General features: G+C 38.8%; 1 protein-coding gene across 1 annotated transcript in view; it reads left to right on the forward strand.

Annotated features, from left to right (window-relative positions):
- GLUD1 (glutamate dehydrogenase 1) overlaps window positions 1–18,937 on the forward strand; it is a 29,013-nt gene extending 10,076 nt beyond the window's left edge. The window contains exons 2-13 of the mRNA XM_062001486.1: window positions 1,382–1,462; window positions 2,297–2,352; window positions 3,153–3,216; window positions 4,841–4,935; window positions 9,365–9,544; window positions 11,287–11,424; window positions 12,514–12,651; window positions 12,777–12,857; window positions 13,572–13,695; window positions 14,915–15,006; window positions 16,589–16,651; window positions 17,281–18,937. Of these exons, the coding sequence (XP_061857470.1) occupies window positions 1,382–1,462; window positions 2,297–2,352; window positions 3,153–3,216; window positions 4,841–4,935; window positions 9,365–9,544; window positions 11,287–11,424; window positions 12,514–12,651; window positions 12,777–12,857; window positions 13,572–13,695; window positions 14,915–15,006; window positions 16,589–16,651; window positions 17,281–17,400 (1,232 nt within the window). The 3' untranslated portion in view covers window positions 17,401–18,937. The remainder of the gene's footprint in view (window positions 1–1,381; window positions 1,463–2,296; window positions 2,353–3,152; window positions 3,217–4,840; window positions 4,936–9,364; window positions 9,545–11,286; window positions 11,425–12,513; window positions 12,652–12,776; window positions 12,858–13,571; window positions 13,696–14,914; window positions 15,007–16,588; window positions 16,652–17,280) is intronic.
- The last annotated feature ends 5,229 nt before the right edge of the window (window positions 18,938–24,166 follow it).

The raw sequence follows: 24,166 nt of genomic DNA on the forward strand, positions 1-24,166 counted from the left end.
TGGAATATTACTTCCTGTGAAAAGGTTCTTGAAAGCCCAGACATAAACACGTTACAGCTACCTAAGTCAGGAACTAGTTAGTTTGGGTTTGGAGACCACTGTTCCCCCCTACACACACTAAATTTGAATTCTCTTCTGCAGAGACATGGTACTTTCTTTCACTGATTGAACTCCCATAAAGCAGCACTTGGCCCTCAAAAGCTTTATTTGAGTGGCACTCAGTTCCTTTGAAACTGGGACTGTTTCCAGAGCATTCAGGAATGGCTTTCATAGCAGCACAGTGCTTTGGTTTGGATAATGTATGCTGGCCTTTTTCACTCCTGAGGACCTGAATGTGGTCTTCTCTTTACATAATAGGAAATTTGTCGTGCATCTAAAGAACAGTCTGTGCCTGCTACAAACCACCGTGCAATTTGGCACAAACTACAGCCAAGGATTTGGGGAGCAAAGGTGGGGATAAACTCTTCATGGTTCTGTTATATGCTTAGGGAGGCAGGAGAGGCTTGGATAGAAGATGTGACTGTAAGATTGGGGTTTGTTTTTCCTTTTTTTCAGTGGCCACATGATTTTGGGCACTATATTAATCTTAAACATCATGTTTTGGCTTGTGTAGTTCTGTATAAGTGCCCTGTCAGTTTGGTTAAACATTTTCTACTCTGCAACTACTTCTAGAAAACAGGAGTTTTAACTTTGAGTTTGATCAATTTATTGGATAGCTACAACTCATTTTTTTACAAGACTGGGAAGAGTCAGACAGATGAGAGATCTCCCTACCTTTATGTAATTGTTTTCCACTCAGTTTTGAACTGTTATGAAGACTTGAAGAATTAGCAGAGTGGCTTGCAGCTTTCTTTTATGTGGTTGTGACTAGCAGCCAGAGCCCTGAAGATATGTATGGTTTTGTTGAACCACAGGCAACTTGTTGCAACTTAACAGGAGCTTACATTACTCTAGAAAATATGTCTTGATTATAACCTATACTGATTAGCTTTGTTCCCAAATATAACTTATCTTGTGTGTACAATGAATGAAGTCCAAAGCTAAAGATCTTTAGGAATGCTGATGAGCGTTATCAGCCTCTTGAAAACTTGAGTTGACTATCAGCTTGTTTCATCTTCCTCCTCAGGAATATTCACTTTGTTTTGAATGCTGCTGTTAAACTACTTAATAGAGAACTGCTGAAGTCTTGAATGTGCCAAGTAAAAGATAGATATTTAAATAGAGGAATGGGGAATTGCTCTGTAAGTCTTAAAGCAAATAGGTTGATAAAGTACATAGTTGCATGTTATAGATGGCTGGTGTTGAATTAACCTTCCCAATTTATAAGTACTTTTGAAGCTGTTCAGTGAATTCCTTTTTTCTCTTCATATATCTTTTGCAGGTATTCGTTACAGTTTGGATGTTAGTGTGGATGAAGTGAAAGCCTTAGCATCTCTAATGACATACAAGTGTGCTGTGGTTGGTAAGTGGCAATTTTTCAAGCAAGGATACAATCTTTACTTTCAGTCAGCACTAATGTATTATACAGAAAAATGACAAAAATATTAAGTTTTTAACACTAATCTGTGACTAAAATCTCTAGCAAGATGGAAAAAATACATAACCAACAAAATAATAATACATATTCCCTCTGCTGTTATGTAGATACTTGAATAAAGCTACATTTTCATTTGAAAAGTCCGAATTCTGCTAGGTACTGCCCCCTCCTATACAAGCACTGCATCTTGAACTCAAACTATGACAAACTTGGATTAGGACGAGACTAATTTTAGGGGGAATAGAGAGGGGCTGTAAGGGATTCAGGCAAGAGACCCGTGGGGAGAGAAGGATAAAATTCCTTTATAGGTTATAAAGAATAATAACTCATACACAGATGCTAAATTGTAGGAGACTTTAGAGGGAATCTGTATATTATGTGTAAGGAAACAAAATACTTTCTTAATGTATGGAGAAACACTTCACTTAGGACTTCCAGAGTAAAATTTTTGAGCTAAACGAGTAAAATGTAATCTGTAAAAGTTGTTGTTCCTACAAGTGTCAAGTACAAGAGCTTGAAACCTGAAAAATTACATCATAAACTTTTGGATTTCAAAGACCAATTTCAAGCTGCCCTTGAAAGATTTCTCATTTTTATAGGAGTACCTAGATCAGACTGTAGCTTATGCTTACGAAGCCCTAAATGTGGCAAAACCAAATTCCTTGCTAAAATCAAAGATATAATTACTGACACATATTACTCATGTGTTTTGCCTTTATTGTTGAAAAAGTAAAATGATTTTCCTTTGCATTCTTGTAGATGTGCCATTTGGTGGGGCAAAGGCTGGTGTCAAGATCAATCCCAAGAACTACACAGTAAGCTTAATCATAGATAAAAATTCGGTTATCTGCAGTACTGAAGCCAGCCAGTTAAAAAAGATCTTGTAAGGGCATTATTGACCGCTTAAAAAGAAGTTTTTTAAGGTCCGTGTTTCAGACAAGGAATACTCCAATTACTTAATGAATACTTTAAGAAGAAAAGTCAGGAGACTATGAGTAATTTGGAACCTGATTTTTTGTAAATTTGATACTGCTAATACAAGTTTTAAATAACTCTTAGAAAAAAGTTAATGTTCTTGTTTATTTTGACAAATAGTTTTATGCTCCATTAAAACTTTCTATGCAGTGTTCCAGTGTGAATAACTAACTTGGTTTGCTGCAGCCTTGCCTTCTTGCCCTAATTAAAGTAACTCATACAGAAAGGGAAACTAGAATACATAACAGATATTCTAAGCTCAAAACTTCTGTAAGGATTTGTGTGAAGTCATTCAACTGTGTTGGTTACACAACTGGCAGGCCAGCTATTGCTGTGGCTGGTTATAAATCTCTCAGATAGGATATCAGATTTGTTTGGTGGAAGTCTCTGCTACAAGCACACATGGTTCCGTGTGTGCCACACTCCTGACTTGTGGTGGATCAGAATGTACGGAAGGAAGGTTGAATGCTTCCTTGTGCTACGAGGGGTCTGTTAGGGAGTGGCATAGAAATTGTATAATTTTATGAATCACCGTTTCTTCTAAAAGAAAACGCCATCTGTTTATGCTTGGGCACAAGTTCTAGCAAATATTCATAAACACTAATGATTTCTTGTGGTATTTATTGCATTTTCTCTGTAGGATAATGAATTGGAAAAGATCACAAGAAGGTTTACCATGGAGCTGGCAAAAAAGGGCTTTATTGGTATGTTGTGCAATTTTACTATTAAAATTGAAGCATCTGATTTCTATGCATTGGCAGCATAGTATTCTTAACTGTATTTTTGAAAGCTGTAAATTATTTGAATATAGAACTTTGCAAAGGACCATGAAGAATTGAGTCATTGTATCTTAGTGCATTTTAAAGGGAACCCTGTATTAACTTTTTCTGGTGGCTGTTCCGCTATGAAAAGTCACAAAAGCTGAGCTCACAGGATCCAAAGATAATCAAATTTCCCATAGAGGTAGATTATGGAATTTTGACCAAGTTTATTGCAATTTTAATCTCCAATATCAAACTTTTCCCTGTAACTGTTTCCTTCAGTCTCAGTTGAGGCTTCTGGCAGATATTTGAGGAAACAGAGGAAGGAAATAGAAGATCCACCCCAGAGGAAGTTGATGGCTTCACCCATGGCAACCACAGGCTAGAAGAGGAGAACAGGCAAGAAGCATAGGTGCCTGTGGTAACAGACCCTGAGCTTCTGTAATGTTAACAGGTGTTTAATTCAGAAACCCTGAGTTGCTCTGATAGCTTGCTGTCTGGAGCTGCTATCTGGAAGTCTTCTCTGGAAAACCTGAAGGTTACTATATCAACTTGTAATTAAATGAAAGGTCTTTACCTAGAAGAGGTTCTTGTTCAAGTGTATAATAAGGCATGGAACTAGTTAAAGGTCTGTCACATATTGCTGGTGTCTAACTGCCTCTGGGAAAGCGTATCAATGTATCTGCGCTTTCTTGCTCTTCAGCCAGAACTTTTGTCATCTGCTTTTCTAGCCAGTGTTTCTCATCCAAATTAAGCTTCTGTATAAACACAGTTACTGATGTTACATGTGACTAATAATATACTCTGTGCCAGCTATAGGGATTGTTAGTTCAGTGACAATTAAAATGGTTTGATTGATTTTGTCTTCCTTTTTGGCTCCATGGTTGGTGCTATTCAGCTTTCACAAACCTTTTAAAAATACTTAGTAAAAAATGGTAGAGGCAGAGCTGTGTTTAAAATCTTGCTGAGCAAGTCCCTCTCATCTTAAATAGGTTGGGCAAATGATATTTTCAGTTCTCTACAAAACCCAGGATTTGGTTTTGTTACAACAGATGTGTGAAAGTTCTGTCAAAAGTTTATTTAATCGAAAAAAAAGTAATGAAGTAAGCAGTAAAATCAGATGCGTGTGCTACAGTGCAGCACAGCCTATCTTCAATTTTTAAACACAAGATAAAAAAAGGAAATTCTAATGCAAAACAACATCATGCTACATAGAAGTCATACCTAGATAGTGCCATTGCTGTTGTAACAGCAATGCTCATCAGAAAAACATAAGTATGCTTTTGATGCATTATCTTAGTCTAACTTTTTATTGACAAATTGATCTTAATTTTACTGGATGGCTTGTGTGAAAGGCTGAAGGTTTTGACACTGTTGTGTAAATGTGTGATACAGCATCTAAAACTGAAATGAATCCTGAAGAATCTGTTGCTTACATAATAAACTGAAGACTAAATAGGGGAACAAACTCTCCTCTGCCAAGGCCTGCACAGTTCCCAAGGGAATACTGGTTGAAGATAAGTATTCATGTTTGATCCTTAAAAGCTGTTTTTGCTGTTGCTAACAGGACCTGGTGTTGATGTGCCTGCTCCTGATATGAGCACAGGGGAGAGGGAGATGTCCTGGATTGCTGACACCTATGCCAGTACCATAGGACACTATGTAAGTTTTAAGCAGAGGCTTTGAACTACTTCAGAAAAAAGCTTTCTTGGTCTTGGCAGAATCCTTTTATCTAGAAACTTATTATCATGCTGTTTAATCATTTATTTTTATTTAATTATGTGGACCTAAATATATTCTTGCAAACTATAACATCTTGATTGGTGTGAGGCTTTTAGGGTACAGGTAAGGAAAAATAGCTTTAAGGTTAATGTTTTTATACTAGGCTGAAGTGTGATACAATAGCTTAAGTCTTATACAATACTGATTGCAACTATTCAGCAAAAAGCAAATACAATGATTTTTAAAGGTCTTATTCTTAGTCTAACATTGGTTTCTGTTTCTACCATTTCCCTCTGTTTTTTGTTAGTACTACAATTACTAGTTTTAAGTTGTTTAAACAATTAGTTCATAATAGTTGATACATTCTGAAAGTACTGAAGTCTTTCTGTTGCAGACTGTTAAATTTGCAAGTGTCATTAAATAAATACTCGTGGTTTTGTGCATTGAAGAGACCATGTAAATTAAGTTTGAAGTATTGGTAGAACATGTAAAAATATTGAAGTTCTTTGTAGTCTTCTAAAGGTAATTGGTGTAGACTTCAGCAGATTCTCTGAAATGTAAAACAAAAGGGCACTGATGTAATTCATTGCCCAGAAGGCAAGAAAAATAGAGGTTTAAAACCTAGGTTTTAATTATAGCCCTTAATTTGGCCTATGTCCTTATGTTGCTGAGGTTATTTGTATCTGTTTTGACTATACTGAAATATGACTGTTGACCAAACACTCCTGTTGTCTACTTTCGATTGGTTGGACAAAAGAAAAATGTATTATGGACAAGTAATGTCTTAAGTCTCTACTGTCTATGCTACCCAAACTTTCTAGCTTCTCTTTCAGATGTCGTTTCTACTACTTTAGCAGGTCATAGTTTGCTAAGGAGTCTTGCCATACTATTAGTGTGTTAAGCTCAACTACTGCATGTTTGCCTATCCCAGCTCCTTTTGAATTGGGAAGACTCTTCATTTTCTGCACCTCTTCCAACAGTTCCTCAGAAATACAGCAGAGCATACACCCCCAGTAATAAGGCATTAGAGCCATCCAACACGTATTTCTCTCTGGCATGTCTGTTCAAGATGTGCCTTGCTTTCCTGAGACAATCCCTTGGCAGAATACTTGTGCTGTCTGATGCCTTTAGCAATGCAAGGATGGAGTGGCACAGGCTATTCCAGAGCTGAAATACAGTCTAAGGTATCTTCTGGGGAAGAAAAAGGAATGCTTGAGAAGCAGACTGTGAAATGCTGATTAGTTGAGTTAAATCACTTTTTACACAGAGCTGTCTGTTAGATAGTGATATCGCTATAAAACATTACTTGCCTTTTTCATTCACCTAAACTTATTTACCTAAAACTTGAAGCCTGATAAAGACCCAAAATTATTACTTCAAAAAGACTTCAGCGTGCAGAGTGGCAACTTGCTCCCTCAGTCATCAATTAAAATTCCAACATTTAAAAAAAACCCACTACCTCAAAGCATTTTAATTCTTAACATTTATCTCATTACCAAAATGTACATTTCACTCTAACATGACAGCATTGTTACCTTATGATTGACACAAAAGGCTTACAGCACTTGAGCTGCTTTAAGATTTGCTATATTTGTTCATATACAGAAGCTTCAGGTTTTTTAATAGGTGAAAAACTGAACACTGATACAGAAGATTTTGAAATGGCAGTTTGCTCTTTCCATTTTGTCATCTCAGCTTGTTGTGTAGTGCTATACATACACACAGCTCAATGACAAAACAAACCAACAGCTACTGAGGATAAAAAACCAATTTAAATTATGCTACAACAGCATTCTCTCATGCTACAACATTTCTCTCTCTGCATGGCAGTGTCTTATTCATGAAGAACAAATAAAACTCAGAGGATTTAGATAAATTTTTCTGAAAAGTGAAGTAAAAAATTGAACTAAGGAAAAAAATTAAATCACTTAATTTAGTTGGCTTGCTTGTTTGTACATGGAAGACAGATTGGTAGCCATAATGGAACTTAATGGCTACCTTGGAGAATGGAAGGGTGTAGAGAAGAAAGGTGAGAACTCTGACAAGGCTATGAAGAAGTGGAATAATCTGTCAGAACCAAGTTGTAGAGGATGATGTTTCAGATAACCATCTGTCTGAGATACCAAGAACAAAAAGGTGATTAAGCAATACCAAGTGTATAAAACTGACCATGGGAAAAGAAGGGAAGGGAGCTGAGAGCAGAAAATGACCATTGAACTGAAGTGAAACTAGCCATATTTCAGACAACAGCTGGAAGCTATGTGAGGGACTATGTTCAGCTGAGTGGAAAGATAACTCTTCTGTGTGAGGGATCTGAGAAATCTACAGACTTGATGAGTCACTGTGGTTGCAGAGATGTGTTCAGGGAGTTTGAAGTGCAAAGGAAAAGTCAATTAGTAAATAAAAACCAGACTAGGGAAGCCTGCTTGAAACCTAACTTCCAGAGCCAGGAAGCTGCAAAGACAAGGAGAGTATTATTGCAGTGTGAAAAGTAGTTAAGAAATGAGCAGAAGTACCAAGTTCATAGAAGTCTCCAGTGCTAGCTATAACTCATTTTACAAGCTTCTTACTAAAAGCCATGGTCTTTTATTTTGGCCCAAGATATGTTAAAGTTTGGCTTGTTTTTTTCTTGATTGATTTAAACCCCAAGTTTTTAGGACTTTGGCACCCAGTGTGGTTTGTATATATGTGACTTGAAGACTCAGACCTGCCCTCACTTCATATGCTCTGTTTGCTTGACAAACCATGCAAATCTTTAATAACTACCATGTTAACTGTTCCAGGAAATCTCTCTTAAGTTGCTGGATCACTGAATTATATATGGCTAAAGTTTTTGATTTAATTTATTCTTTCCATTCTTCTGTACTTCCTGACACTTCCAACTGACTTTTGGGACACGTGAAGGGACTTAAATACATTCTTTCAGCATGGTGGGAGACTGTATTTCTTCAAGTATTTATAAAACATTCAGCCTCCTTTGTGAATGCACGAGGACTAAAGTACAGTTTCCATGTAAAACAGAAAGAAAATTTAAAAATACATCAAAGTACCAGGCCAAGTTGTTCCCAGCCAACCATCAGCACAGATCTTGTTTACAGTTGATATGCCACCAGAGGGAGCAGATAGCTCAATGAGAGCAGCACAGCTATGTTTTGAGAAACTGAATTAGGAATTTTGTGGCAAGCTCAGCGTTGTTCATGCTGTTTTTAAAGAAGGACTACCTTTATGTATTAACTCACTATTATTTTCAACCAATATATAGCTTTTGTTTCCATTATGGCTCTGTTCCTCTCCTGGCATTCTGCCTCCACCTACTTTTGTCTGCTCCTTTCCTTCCTCTCACCAAGCATCTTACACTCATGCCGCAGGCATGCAAATGTGTTTGGCAGGAGTGATGGAGAGCAGGGAGCCTCCCAGTGAATATGTGCCTGGTGGAACAGAAACCCATCCGGCTGCTGGCAGACTCACTTCAGTGGATTCCCTTTCATCCCCATTCTTTCACTTGTGTTGGAGGCCAAGCCACTGTGTGACTGTGCTTCCCAGGGTGTGGGAGCATGGGAACCAATGGTGACAGAAGAGGAAGGCCCAAACACTGTGTAGTTTGGAAGAAGTTCTTTCATGTGATTAATTTCAGTTTGAAAAAATAACTCTGTTTTTAAATTGCTTATTTTATCCTGGCTAGCTGTCTAGCATATGGAAGATTGAGCTTTATTGCCACCAAATTAGGGATAGAGGCTCGGTTGTGTATATTACTTTTCTGAATAAAAGTGGTAAATGCTTATCTAACTTTTTACATGTGACCTTTGTACCGTAGATTCTCCTCTGAGATCAAATATCTCTGTGCACTGACAACAGGAGGGTGCTGGGCCTGTGTTGTCATTTCAGAATAATTCCATTTGCTATAAAGGAACACTAAATGCTGTTTAAAGATGATTAAAAAACAGTCCAAAGACATGTTTGAGCCTTTTAAAAGATTAAAGGGCCAAGAATAAAGGTGGAAATTATGGTTGTAATAAGAGCTAATTTTGAGGTGTGTAACCCTCAGAGCTCTTTGATTTTTCAAAGGTCTGCTTTCTGCTAATAGTGCAATGTAGATCTCACCATAATTAACTGAGCACAGACTGAAGTTAATATATACACCGAAATACAACCAAAAAATTACAGAGTATGTGCAATATAGCATTATGCAGCTTTTCTGGCATCTACTAGAGTACTTCTTAGAAGGTTGTTCACACGAAGTGAGGAAGAAAATCGTCTTTCAAAACAAATGTATGTGAGCTATATCATGTTCTGACTCTGTACAAAAGTTCCTTGTTCCAGCTAGGTTTTGATGAATCCCATATCTTACAAATCCTTCACTGTTTTACAGGATATTAATGCACATGCCTGTGTAACTGGTAAACCTATCAGCCAGGGGGGCATCCATGGACGTGTATCTGCAACTGGTCGTGGTCTTTTCCACGGAATTGAAAATTTCATCAACGAAGCATCCTATATGAGTATATTAGGAATGACTCCTGGATTTGGGGATAAAACCTTTGCTGTTCAGGTAACTTTTTTCCTTCAACTTTAGGGGGAAAGGTAGTAAAGAAACTTCCAGTAGAGCTGCTTTTACAAAAGGCTGTAGCATTAAATCCTGTTAGGGTTTTACAACTTCCAAGTTAACCTTTACACTCAAAGTTTAGAAACGCTTTTCGGGAAATAGGTGCCCTTCTATTTTGGACTGGTTTTTGAAAACTGAACTTTTGTTCATACTTTACAAGCACAAAGCCAGATTTCCAGTCTTTATAAACACAGTCTGGAACGAAGTGAAATACTTTTACAGGAGTTCTTTAAGGCATTGCACACTTCTCAGTGAGCTGTAACACTTGTTTCTGTCTACACAAAATTTGTTGCACTGTTGTGTAACAAAAAAAAATAGGAGAAGTAGTAATTTGGGCTTATGTTCTTGTCCCACCATGGAATGAGCAGTTGAAAAAGGAGAAACCAGTAACTTATCCTAAGTTCATAGGGTTGGACATACATTTGTAGTGATCATAAGACTTCAAGGCTTATGTAGTTGAATTGGGGAGGGTTGTTTTTCATTCATTCTCATTCTTAAAACATCAAAGAAATAACTTGCTCTATTCATCTTTGAACAGTATGTTAAATGGAGAATTTGAGAGATTGCTTTGTTTTGTTGTTTTCAGTACCAATGCACTGTCTGTTGGAAATAGCATAGTAATTATAGCCACCAAGCTGTGCTCTAGTTAACCAGTGTGCTGAAACAAACATCTCTGCCCTGCCCAGACCCAGCAGCACACTCATCTCCCTGCACTTTGGCATTTTCAAGCCTGACAAAGGGCTAACCAACAGGCACTTAAGCATAACTTAGGCTGAAAACGTGGCCATAAGAATAGCTGAAGATTTTTGTGGAAAAACAAGGATACAGCACTGCAAAGAGACCTAGTGTGTGACAAACTTGTATCAAAGTTTGCTTCTAATACAAAGACCCTAAAGATAATGGAGCTATGTTATACAAGAGTTCAATATTCAGCTTTTTTCCAGTGTAGAATCTTAATACAAACATTTAACGTGGATCATGTGGCCTTTTGGTCTGCCTTGTATGTTTCTTCATTTCCAGGATGTGGAATGATAGCCTGGAAATAGGTTTTCTACAGCTGTAAGGATGTAAAACATGTTAATGAAATGCAAGATTATTGAAATATAAATTCAGGCAATTTGTTTTATACAAGATCACTTCAGAAATGTGTTAGAAACCACATAGCTACTTACTATTTTGTGTGTCTTATTGTGAAGAATTAATGAGATTCTTGTTTAATGCTTTCCATTGGGGGATGTTTTTTTACAATTGTAAGCCTTCTTCACTCAAATTAAATGATACTATTTCTTGACCTGCAAAGGTTAACCAAACCATTAAGTAGTCATACAAAAATCTCTTAATCCCTTGAAGACAGTGCCAGTTATAAAACAGATACATATAACGTTCCTATATTGATAAATGTCATGGTTTGACACTTTTATAGTGGTATGAATGCATCTGTATTTCCAGTATAAAAGATTTAACATAACTGTACATGGTTCGCACAATATTATTTCTACAACACTATTCAGACTAGAGCAGAATGCCTGTAGATTTCTTCCCATCTTTCCTATACACATCATCTAACACCAAGATACGCCAATAGGTGAAGAACTGTTTGTAACTATCCAGAGCTACATAAGCCTTAGCAGGAATTGTCATTTCAGCTGGAGAGCTGACTACTTTTCCCTTTCTCTTTCCACCTTCAGGGATTTGGTAACGTGGGCTTGCATTCTATGAGATACTTGCATCGTTTTGGAGCAAAATGTGTCGCCGTTGGAGAGTTTAATGGTTCAATCTGGAATCCTGATGGGATTGACCCAAAGGAACTAGAAGATTACAAATTGGTATGAAGCTTAGCTGAGCAAAAAAAGGTTTCTAATTTTGTCAGCTTTGCAAGTACACAGGATGACTGTATCCTGGTATTAGTTTGTGGTATTGAAATTGTGCTGCAGTTAGTACTTACAAAATGGCTTAGGAATGTAGATTCTTCTGGCTGTCTCCTTATCTCCAGTATGAATGCAGGTGGGACATTTTTTTTTACTCTTTGACCTGACTCAGAAAAATGCAAGGGCTTGCATATTTGCAGGCCAGTTACTTTGGTTTCAGAATTGGAGTTTTATTATTTTGCACTTTAAGACTGAGCTAGGAAGGGTGTTACAAGAAACCAGGGCAAGGAGGCTCCTAAAAGATTCCTGACTGAGAATCATAGGCAAATGGACATGTAAGACTACATAGTGCACTTCTACTGCTTCTTACCTATTGGATGTTTCTGAAATAAATGACAGCCCCTCTAGCAGTGTGACCTGAGTATGTAGTTTATAATGAAAACTGAATGTAGTCTTTTAATTCCAGTTTCCAAGTGAAGCAGACTTGAGGGGACAGTTCACAGGCTCTAAAATACAGTCTTCTACTTAGAGTTTCTAAGGGGCTTATTTGACATGTCTTCATTTACATAGGGAGTATCTGAATATCTTTATCATTCCCCTTCTCAAAAGAACATAAAGATTCTATCACTAAACAAAGGCTATCATTGTAGTTCTGAGTTTGAATATGGTACTTCTGAGTCTTAGGTGATGCAGCTTGTCCTGTGTGTAGCAGACTGGTGTGTCATTTGTTTGAAAACCATTGCATTTGCCATGTATTGTAAGAGTTGAGAGGGACTATATTTCTTTTTTTTAAATGCTCCAGAGCCCAAATGATTATCAGTGTCTTTGGCCAGAGTGCAGTTACTCAGTCAAGTGAACTTTGACTGTTATCCAAGCTTTGTAGCTTGCTTTTAGTGCCTAATCTAACTAAATATAGGAATTACATATTTGTCTTTCTAGCGCTGTTGCTTCTCCCCTCTTTCTTTTTTGAAAGATAGAAGAAGGGAAGGAAGTCATAGGAGTGCACACACACTAAAACTACCCTGATGTTTTTTCTTCTTCAAACAGCAACATGGGACAATCATGGGCTTCCCTAAAGCAGAGAAACTTGAGGGCAGTATTCTTGAAATAGACTGTGACATTCTCATCCCTGCTGCCAGCGAGAAACAGTTGACTAAGGCTAATGCTCACAAGGTTAAAGCAAAGGTAAGTTGAGGAGTTCAAATGTAAACAAAAAAAACAGAAAGCTCACGTAAGTAGTAGTATTCAATAATTTGCATGGATGAAAACAAAGGTATACCTCTGAGTTACTGTGCTATGATTCCTTTCAGATTATTGCTGAAGGTGCCAATGGGCCTACGACTCCTGAAGCTGACAAAATCTTCTTGGAGCGCAATATCATGGTTATTCCTGTAAGGTTCCATTGCGACCTATGATTTTCATTACAAGGGTAATATTGTAGCAAGCATTCTGTGAAGGCTGCATATTTGGAAGAGAGAATAATCCGTTGACACAATTAGTTCTTAATTCTGTACTTCTGTGTTTTGGAGGATTAACTCACATTCGCTCAAGTAAATAGTCCACTAAGCAAAGGAAGAAGACAGAGTAAATACACTGACCAGTTGGTAAACATTGTGTCTCTGAGTGGTACAGAGACAGAACTCTGTATTGTAGATTATATAGGGTAAATGTTGCCTATAGTGATAGTTTGAAAGAATAACACTTATCCAGGTATAATGATAATTTCTTCTCAGAGAAAGAGTGTCCCGATCAAGTGATTTTGCTAGACAAAGTGGCTGATCTTCAGCCTTTGCTCACTGAAATGGCCTAAGAATGCCCTAATTTTTTTCATTAAAAACTTGGGCTAAAATAGAAGAAAGTAGTCAGTCATGCATACCTGAACTTCATGTGTTCTGAAGTCAAATTATCTTTTAAGTCAGTAGAAGTAATCTCTGGACTGCAGAAGTAGAGAAGTGTTGTCATGTAAGAGTAACAACTAGCTTGTCTCTGGTACTGTAGTTTAAACTAGTACTTTGTACATAGTAATTCTGTTTACTTTGGCTTATTACAATAGAACTGTCTTTGTCATGTGGTCACAGTTCAAAACATTGGCTATTTCTGTGCAGGATCTTTACCTGAATGCTGGTGGTGTAACAGTTTCCTATTTTGAATGGCTGAAAAACTTGAACCATGTCAGTTACGGACGCTTGACTTTTAAATATGAAAGGGACTCAAACTACCACTTGCTCAGTAAGTGCTCAGATCTGCTTTTGCTCACTGTTTGTGTAGTAGATTGGAGTAGCAAACACCAAATGTGGGAGAAATCAATACAGAACTATTTTAAATTCACTGCAATTTCCCCTAGGCCTATTATTGCAGCATACTGAAGAGTAGGAAATATTTGATAGGGTAGCTGACTTGCAACACTAGTGACTGAAGTTAAACATATACTTTTTCAGTTATCTTTTAATTCATTAAGTGATGATTTCCTCAGTTTTGTGAAAATACTGAATGCAAGCCACTTGTGTGGAATGTTTATTACTTCTGAATAAACTTTTCAGCTGTACACTTGGTATTTCAGAGATATGCAAAGTTCCAGCAGGTACTGCACATAAATAGAGGCTTTCTATAAAGGGGAGTAATATAATTGGTACAGATGCTGTAAAAATCTGATTATGGCCTACAACTCCACTTAGGGTCACTCTGTGCTTCCCAGTTTCTGGGCTGCAGTACTTTTACATGGAGAGAAGCAGCTTAATGGAGAACTGCAGGATATTCCTCCATCTTAAACAACGTTCTGTGAAAAATATGAGAGTCTTGAGACACTGGACTTGACAAAACACGCGTCTGAATGTTTTTGAATATAACCTGTTTTCATAAATAATACCTTTCAAGGTATTTCTAAAGTGGTTGAGGGTTAAGGCAATTCTAATTTCTTTCTTAACTTCAAGGCTGTGTCCTTTGAAGTACTCTAAGATGTTGTTTAGGTAATCATACTAATTGAATTTCAAGAGTTAAGATTAAATATATATCAATTAAAAATACAAGAGCAGAAAAAATCACCTCAGTTAAAAACTAAAACTCCACATGGGCTTTTCTTCTTAGCAGGTGATGTATATGCAAAATGCAATGGGAGATAGCTGATCCATTTCAAGGAGTACTTTGTCTAATGCTTTAAAGTTAGGAAAGTTAATCCAATTTGCTCTGTCAGCTTTATAAGGTTACCAAAGTGGGATCAGGAAATCCACAGTTGCCTGCTCTGTTAGCAATATTGCTACTAATTTTAGAGGCATTCACCTATAAAAACAGAAAAATCAACATCTTTTCTTAGAAACAAAATCGAGGTGACTCCCTTTGCCCCCAGTGTCTGTAGTGTGCATTTCAGGCCACGAATGTTTAAAGTTCTGGGATCACCTCTTTTGTTAGGGAACATGTTCCTTTCCTTGCCTCAGCTTTTTTCCCTTTCTAGTGTCTGTCCAGGAAAGCTTGGAAAGAAAATTTGGGAAACATGGTGGAACTATTCCAGTTGTGCCTACAGCAGAATTTCAAGACAGGATATCAGTAAGTAGTTGCTGCTGGGTTTTTTTTACTGTTACTGTAGCTGTATTCTGATGTTATAACTGCAACCTGAATTTTAATGTTGTAGCTGTCATGTAGGTTTTTGCCCCAGGCAAAGCATCAGTATGTAGTTAGCCTGATGGCCAAACAAATACAGCAAGCAAATCATAGAATCATAGAATGGCAGGGGTTGGAAGGGACCTTTAGAGATCATCTAGTCCAACCCGCTTGCAGAAGCAGGTTCACCTAGATCAGGTCGCATAAGAACATGTCCAGGTGGGTCTTGAAGACCTCCAAGGAAGGAAACTCCACAACTCCTCAGGAACACTGGAAGCTAGCTGGTTTTCTTTTACTTGAGCCCATGCAAACTACCTCCAATATTGTTAAAAAGCTATAGTTTTACTACAGATGCATTTTATATTTGTAACTAGTCTTAGGTTGGATGTTGTTGTTCATATACTGGAGTTTTTCAGAGCAACAGATGATCTCCATTGTTTAGAACAAACCATGTGAGATTATTTTGTTTTTTACCATGGAAGATGCAGGGAATGATAGTTTTTGAAGGCCAGTATGGAAAACTTAAAACCCTCTGTTTTTTCTTTATGCTTTTGTTTGTTATGAGATACTTGACATTTCTGCTGGCTGATAAACACAGAGATTCCATGATTTCTTTGAACTCTAGCTATTAAAGTGTATGGAGCTTTTGTAGTGGGAAATACTGCCTCAAACATGCCCAGAATGTTTGTTTTGTAGACCTTGTTGATGTAGTTTGCCTAGATTTCCTATCTATTTTCAAGATCCCACACAACAGACAATGGGATACAGTGTTCCTTTAACTCCAGGATAATATAGACAAGAGCTGGGTGAGAAAAAATTGCAATTTTTTTTAAGACTGAATTAATGCACAAATAAATGTCAGGTAAAATTCATTATCTCATGTGTAGCAATACATGGTAGGGAAATTTTCATATAAAATGATGGGTTGTGAGCTCATCTGCTCACATTCACATAGAAGATCTGGTGGTAGTGACAAAATATAAGCTTAAAAATCCATAGCAATCAAAATGCAGATCCAGTGTTACAAATTGTTCTGAAGGGAAAATAGTAAGACTGATTAGACAATGCCACAGCATAAATCCAGAGCATGTCTGCCTTCTGAGTACTACATGCAGGTTAGGTCTTTGTGTCTCCAAACAACGTAGATGTGGAAAAAGTTCAGAGGAAGATCACAAGAACAATCAAAGATACAGAAGCTTCTCATTCATAGAACAATTAACTAGCTTAGGTGCTATTGGCTTGAACTAACCTTGGGGTGGAGGGAGTAATCTGTAGAAGGAGTGAAAATAGATGGGTAAGGATAGATTGTTCTCTGGAAGGAATGGTGAAAGGGGAGGAGATGCACTCAAATGAAACCAGCAGAGTGAGGTGCAGAACGAGGAACAGGGGATGGTTCCTGGCACAGCACACAGTTAAGATATGCAGTACTCTACCAATGGATGTAGGGAAGCTGAAAGGCTTGCCATCTCCCTAATACATGAGTAGTGCCATTTAGATGAAATCCTGATTTTATTCCCTGTGGTTGCAGGGTGCCTCTGAGAAGGACATTGTCCACTCTGGGTTGGCTTACACAATGGAGCGTTCTGCCCGGGTAAGTGTTGCAGTAGGAAATACACTTACAGGAAAAATAGTTTCCATTGACTTCACAACAGTTTTTGAATGAGTTGTACAGAATTTCTTTGCAATGAAAGGATTAGATAAACTGTCCATGATAATGGTAGTCCCTGTGAGTGAAGGGTATTTCTGCTGTGTGCTGGGATAGCCAGCTTTAACTGGTTATGTTGAATGCTAGAGACTAATACATGAAGTCAGGAAGTATTTTCTAGCAGAAGTTGTAGTAATTAGAAGTTTTTAGTTGTCTTCTTGTTCCTGGCTAATCTGGAACACACACCTAAGAGTGCTTGACTTTTACCATCAGCAATTTTAGATTAATCCCTCTATGTAGCATTCTTTATTAGCAGGGCAAAGAGTAGTTGTAACATACTGCTTACCTCAGATGTGTGTCTGAGATACATATGAATCCAAGACCTGCAAAGAAGCAATGGAAAATCTGGAAAGGGTTTTCTTCTTTCAGCTCTCAGTTGCAAGGGGAAACAGGAACTTTCAGAATTGATTCACTAAGGGTCAGACCTCTGATATCAATCTAGAAGCTCCTTAGACTCTCTAGTTTAGTTCCTCTGAGAAGCTTGCAGAAATCACATCTAACCTCTTCTGTTTCAGCAAATCATGCGTACTGCCATGAAGTACAACCTGGGTCTGGACCTGAGAACAGCTGCCTATGTCAATGCAATTGAGAAGGTCTTCAAAGTGTACAATGAGGCTGGCCTGACCTTTACATAAATTGGCCATCACCGCTCCTTATTTGTATCCCATCCCTCTTGCTCTTAATGTACCTTCTTGAGAAAGCTTATCACAAGTTTACATGTAACCACAAAATTCTCTTTTCTTCTGACATTATAGTGGATTCTACTCTCAATTAGTTTCAGTCCAAACTAGTATTTTTTTTTACAATAAAAATCCCTGGATTAGGAAATTTTACACAAGTATGTATCTGAAGGTAAGAGTTCATCTGCACTTGTGGGGGCCGTTCTGGGTATCTTGCCTACAAAACAAAATGGTACATTTTATGTATGAAAGAGTGGTTTTGCCACCTGAGCCACTTCTCAGACTTCAGAGCAGATACTGTACTAGATGAGCTCTTAGCTCATTATTACTTCATGCACTTTTGTTTAATGATGTAATTTTGGCTTCAGCACTTTCAGTAAGGCCTCGTATGATCAATGCTGTGGCATTGTCAAAGGAAGAATTGCCTCCAGCAGGGATTAACTTTCATAGGGGTCTCATTTTTATTTGTAGTAGAGCTTCAGGCCTGATTCTCTTTAGGCAGTGGGTTGTTTTTTTAAACTGTGCTGCTGCTATAAGATTTTATTGCTTGTTCAAGCTAGCTTGACTATCACCATGAAGTATACAGAGGTGACAGACTAATATTTTTATAAGCTGAAACTATTGAGCAACTCCTGTTTTTAATCAGGTATCTACATTACTATTCTGACTATAAGTAGTTTCCTTTTTTTAAAGAAAAGGGATAGTCTGAACTTGGTCAGCAATCATTCTTAGTTTTTTTGGAGTTCTTTTTCAGTCTTTTCCTTTCAGAGGCTTTCTGAAAGTTAGATACTGCCTCAGTGAACAACGAAAGGGAAACTGAACCCAGAAATCATTGGCCAAACTATAGAGGAGCTAGAATGCTGCTATAAACTTAACCTACTGTCTTAACACACACAGCCTTTTTTTTTCGTCATCAAGAGGTCTTGAATGTTTTGAACATAGTAGAGTACAACAAAATGGACCTCAACACAATAGTGGATCAAGCACAGTTTTTAAAGTGTAAGGCTTTTGTCCCATGGAGTCCCCTTGAAGTGCCAGATGTTATTTATGTAATGAATATGATTTTTTTTTAAGACAACTAGTCCCTCCCAGAAACTCATGAGTTTTTTCTAACTACTTTGTAACTGCATGACATAACCTGGAGAGAAGAGCAGTTATTAAAAAAAGTTGACCTTTCCAAACCTACTATGCTGGTGTATTACTGTTTTCTATTTCATGCAACAGCTGTCTGTAGTTACAATCCATCTGTGAATCCATCTTCACAGCACACTTGTTTATTCATTACATGGCTACTGATAAGGTACTGTCTCTGAGTTATCCCAAGGGGCTCACTAATACAGATCTCCATCTCTTGAACTTGCCTGTCAGCAAGACCTTTGGGGTTGGATGTATTTTGTAAATCATTTCAGGCCTTTACTGTGTTCTCTCAAATTTGTGTGGAGAACTATACTAGTAGCTGGCATGGAGCAATAAACCTGGGTGATTCATTTAATTAGTGGCTTAGTCCATCATATATCCTGATATAAAAGTATTACAGGTCACTTAAGTGCAGCATACACATAAATATACACTCACATTTATTTTCAAAAGAAATGAGAACCCTCTGATCATGAAAGAGTTACTGTGATCAAGGTGTGGATCTCTACACCTGAGATCTGGATCTTGGATCATATTTTTCAGTGCAGTTTTTACATAAACATTCAAGTAAAATGAAGCCAAGATGTTTACAATTCAATTGTGACAAATTGTAACCTCCTTCCACCACAACCTGGAGGCTGAAAACTCACAAATTAGTTGTTACTGAAAGGAAAAGGAATCTTAAAAGCTGACTTCCATTATCCAGCAGCAAAGATGTGGAAAGCATAGTGCAGCAGCAGTGAAGAGACTTGGCTGATTTGCTGTTGTTGTTTTTCTCCCCTTATTTCCTCTCCAGCTAGTAAAGCACCTCTAGTTTAGCTATGCAGTCCTGAAAAATGGGACCTTCTCAGCACTGGATCATATAGAAAGCCTGCCTAGATAGCTAGGCTATCTTCTGCATCATACCCACTTTGAAGGGAAGAAGGAAAAAAAGAAGCCAAAAGCTGCCAACCTCCTGAATTCCCCCCTTCATTAGCATCTTCTGTTCCTTGCACACCCACACATTAACACTTCTTATCCCAGGATGCCTTGCAGGAGAGCAGATCCACCACCTGGCATCATTTTGCCAAACCCAGAGGTGAGTCCTTAAGGTTAACTGGAATTTCCCCTCAGCCAGCTTGATTATAGTGATTGTTCAAGAGACCCAGGAGACATGAATCAGAGCATATCTGAGGGCTGGTGTAAGAGCTTGGAGTACTTTTGATCAGAGAGGTGAGATTCCTGAGGATATTGATGATTGGAATCTGACAAGATTACACCACATCAGCCAATTTGCCCTTTGCTTGTAGCTAAATACAAGAACTGTGTCAGTGAATCTAGATCCTTGTGAGAGCCTGCTCTGGAATGGTCTTGTACATTAAAGCTATACCAGTGCTGGGCATTGTTGGGCTCAGTCTTAATACGATCAGACAGTTGAGAAAAACAATAAAATTGCATGTTCCTTGTCACACTTTGTAGCCTGTACCTCTCAAGACTTGGCAACAGCAACAGAGAAGAAAGTGATAACATTTCACACAGTTGCCGTGAGTTAAGGTTTAGAGGCTTGAGTGTAATCAGCCACAGCCTTTTGCCAGCCTTTAGTCCCAGCTGAAGCAAGCAATCAGTCTCTGGAGTGTAACACTAACAGTATTTGTGGGGTGTTTTTACTACAACTGTAACTCATCTAGGTGCTAGACCAAACTTCTCAGGGAAGTTCCCCTCCTTACATGTACATACACAGGTTTCTACCTTCCAGCCAAGAACATTATCACTGCTTGTATGCCATTACATGCCACTAGGCAGCCACCAAGCAGCTCTCTAGGGTGGTTAGCTAGTCAGTACCTGAGGTTAGACTTGAAACCCTGCTGAAGCAGGCCTACCAGCTGGAGCAAAACACATCCTTACCACAGTGGGTGTTGGCCATCTCTCATGCAGCATTTTGTGCTGATTACATAGCCAATTTGTGGTGAGTGACATCTCAGTAAGTACTCCGTAGCTGCAAGTGCATTTTGTAAGGATGACAGCTGCAGTGTTGAGGGTTAGATGCCACCTGCAAGCTACTTAAATGCAAAATACTTTATTATACGAAGAGCAAGCAGAACAGTTTTTTATCCCAGCAAAGAGCTCAGAACTACACCTGTTTTCACTGATGGCAGCTGTCACCATCAGGAGGTGTTGCAGCAACAGTAATCCTCACTGTCATTTCAAGATGCCAAGTAAGTGACCTCTAAATTAACTCAGTGAATAATTGGTGAGTCAGTAGTATCAGATTTTAAGATCTCATTCTAAGCTCATGTGCACACAGGGTGGTGTTTTGTTACTTGAGATTTTTGTTGTGGGTTTTTTTTGTTGTAGTTGGGTTTGGTTTTATTGTTTTTTACCCAGCCCAGGCTTGCTCAGTTCTCATTCTTTCAGCTCCTGCCTGATTACTGTCCATCTTTGTGTTCAGCAGCTCTGCAGCTGTGGTAAGTGACTCCATTGCTATATTGTGTGTGGCATTGTTCATCAATACATTGCTGTGCAGAGCTCCTGAAGTGGTACCAGTGGTGCAGCTCATGTGAAACAGCTGCTGGCAAAGCTGAGTGCTCTCTGTAACACTGTGTTCTGCTGCTACCAGTAGCCTGAGTAGCACAGTGCTGTTGTATGGTGGCTATGTATACCTTAAACACACTGGAGTCCTCATCAGCACAGTAGCTCATTGCAATGTCACAGACAAGAAGCACGGTCACAGGACAGAGGTACTTACCTGGTCTGGGAGTGGCAGTTGGGCGCTCAGCTTGAGATATGCACAAGCACAGTCATGACTTTGGGAGAGAACAGTTCTCAAGGCCTGGACTTTGCATTGTGCCCCTCCAAGTTAATCCTTACCTCATAAGAAAATGGCAATGTTTGCATTAATAGCAGCTTTAGCTGTCTGCTGGCTGAAGTAACCCAGGCTTTCTAGCCCAGTGGTGGTCATTTCAGGTTTATAACCAAAAGATTCCTACATGCAAGTCAGGTAGAGTATAAGTATTTTCTTTATTAAAGAAAACATGTAGTAGAAACTTGTTTACAAAATTGTCAGTAGTTGGTACATTTTTTGTCTTCACTGTCCAAAGCTTTTGCCCCATGCAGTGGCCTGATTCGCTACATTTTTCACAGCTTTTTCACCCGTTTCAGCAACTTTGTAGACTTCATCAAGAGCTTTTAAAACAGAAAAACAAAAGTAACTGTAGCATCTGTAGCAACTGTAGCAGTAACTGAAAGACCTTCCCCTTTCCCACCAGGGGTGGGACAAGGAGGGGCTGGGGGGGCTTTCACAGAGGTGGCATTGTTGGAATGACAGAAGTGTTGCTGTACCTTTCTGCCCAGCATCCTTGGCCTGCTCCACAGCTTGCTGCACAGTCTGGCCCACTGCATTTACTGGAATTAGAAAAAAGAGGCAATTAAGCACTCCTCATCCTTCCCCTAAATTCAGTAATCATATTTTAGAAGGGTCCCCTAAATGTTTCAGGGCTAGAAGATGAAAAATACCCTAAAGATGAGAACTCTGATCTGGTGAGAGAGATGCTATTATGACTCTGTCTGTAGTTCCCTATGATATTCCTGTGTCTTGATACAGATGACGATTATGGATGTTACAATCAACGTGCATCAGGAAACAAACCCTAGTAGAAAGTCTGGTACACTGAAACCTTCCTTTTACCGAGCCTGGGTATGATTGCAGAGAGCAGGCTTGGGCAGTTTGGTTGGTAAAGGTGCTCTGACCGACTGTAACGTTTGATGCTGCCTGAAACATGCACATCAAAATTAGGAAATAGTCTAATACCTTAGGGAATAGTCCAATAGTCTTGTAGCTAGAGGAAAATTTATTCTATGAGACACCAAACTAGTTTTAAAGACATGGAAATGTTCAACAGAGGAGACTTATTGCAACCTGAGAGCAAGAGAAGGTGCTGTAAGTGGAAGAACTGCAGGCTAGAAAATGGTGACATTTGCACGATTGGCCTCCAATAGCTCTTATCAAGGAAGTCTTGCTTACCAAAGCCAAATAAAAATTTGGGGCAACTGGCCTTCAGTTGAACCTGTATCTCTCGTATCCCACTCAACTCTCAGTACAAAACATTGATATGTCCCATGCAACAAACTCCCAAGGAGCACAGACTCCATGGTTCTCCATGGACATTGCCTGAGGGAGAAGTGCTGAGGTGAGGAAAACTTTAGACATGTCTAAAGTTTCAAAGGTCTCCAGGCTTGGATTGAATGGCCCTTCAATGGTAGTTGTTTCATTAAATGTCTGGTGGAAACCAGTGGTCTATTTCTCCTTGGGTTTGTAGGACACTTCGTGTTGCTTGAAAGGTGTGCTAATTATCATTATGTGTCATCTTTCACTGCGGATGTTGCCTGCTCAGAAGGTATAGCTAAGGACAGTGCTTCCCTTGGCAGTCTCAGGTCACAGCCAAGCCTGTGACTCCTTTCAGGAATGATGACGCAGCTGCCAGTTTTAGATTCTCATAAAGTCCAGTTGTGCCACTCTGCATGCAAAAATGGCTCACAGGACTGTGCCCCTGGAGCACGTGCAGGCACAAGAGAAGTAGTCGAGAGGAAAGGAAGGTAATAAATAGTGGCAGAACCACCAGCTGGACAGTCTTAGTTTTAAAAAATGGCATAAAATCCCCATTTATTTTCATTGAAATGGGGATTCAAAGGATACCTCTGTAATACTTCCCAAGGCTGGTGCAGTACTGACTGTGGTGTGACAGGAATTCAGCATCATGTGTATTTACTACACATGCTGATGGCACAGGTGTGGCCAAAGTCAGGCCAGTGCCTGGGACCTCCTGTTGTTCCTGGGTCCAACTCCAGCTAGAAGAACCATGCTGCAGCAGAGGACTTGCTGGGAAGATGTGTGCAGGATGAGGCAAAGGGCTTCAGACTGCTGGTACCTGAAGAACTGGTTCAGCTTCAAGTGCTTGGGACAGAAGGAGACAGGCTGCTGCTACTACTATTTAAAAACTTTACTTGTAGGTTTTGTTGACTCCTCAGCACTTAGGTCATAGAATCATAGCTGAACATTGAGATTACTACTCAGCTCCTTCAGATGACAACTACCACTCCTAAAAGATCCATATCACTCTTCCAGCACAGGAAACACGTGTTTCCCCAAAGTTAAAAATGTTAGGAACGTCAAAAAGCCTCCACAAAATATGCATTTGTAGGGCTGCTGTGCAGGAAAAGCAGAAAGAAATCTTCATTTTAAAACAAAAAGTGATGGTTCCCCTCCAATTGCCCTTATCCTGATGTTTTTCTTTCATGCTTCAGCATAAAAGTAGTTGGTTTAAGCATAAACCCAAATTCTTTAGAAAAGGGGGCAGTGGGTGGGAGATTGCACATCTTTTGTCCTCCTGGCAAACTGAATCAGGGAGAAATGGCACATAAGTAGCAGGCTTTCCACTTGCTTCATTAAGCCTATAATCTACAAGTAATGTTTCTACTGCATTTGAAGTCACAAGTAAGGTATTTGGTTTCATGAGTTTACCTACATGTCATGTAAATATGAAACAGTCTCCCCTGCTCATGTATTACATCAAGCACAAACATTTCAAGCATTGAACTGGAGTGGATC

Source organism: Colius striatus, chromosome 8 (genome assembly GCF_028858725.1).
Source record: "Colius striatus isolate bColStr4 chromosome 8, bColStr4.1.hap1, whole genome shotgun sequence".
Taxonomy (NCBI): domain Eukaryota; kingdom Metazoa; phylum Chordata; class Aves; order Coliiformes; family Coliidae; genus Colius; species Colius striatus.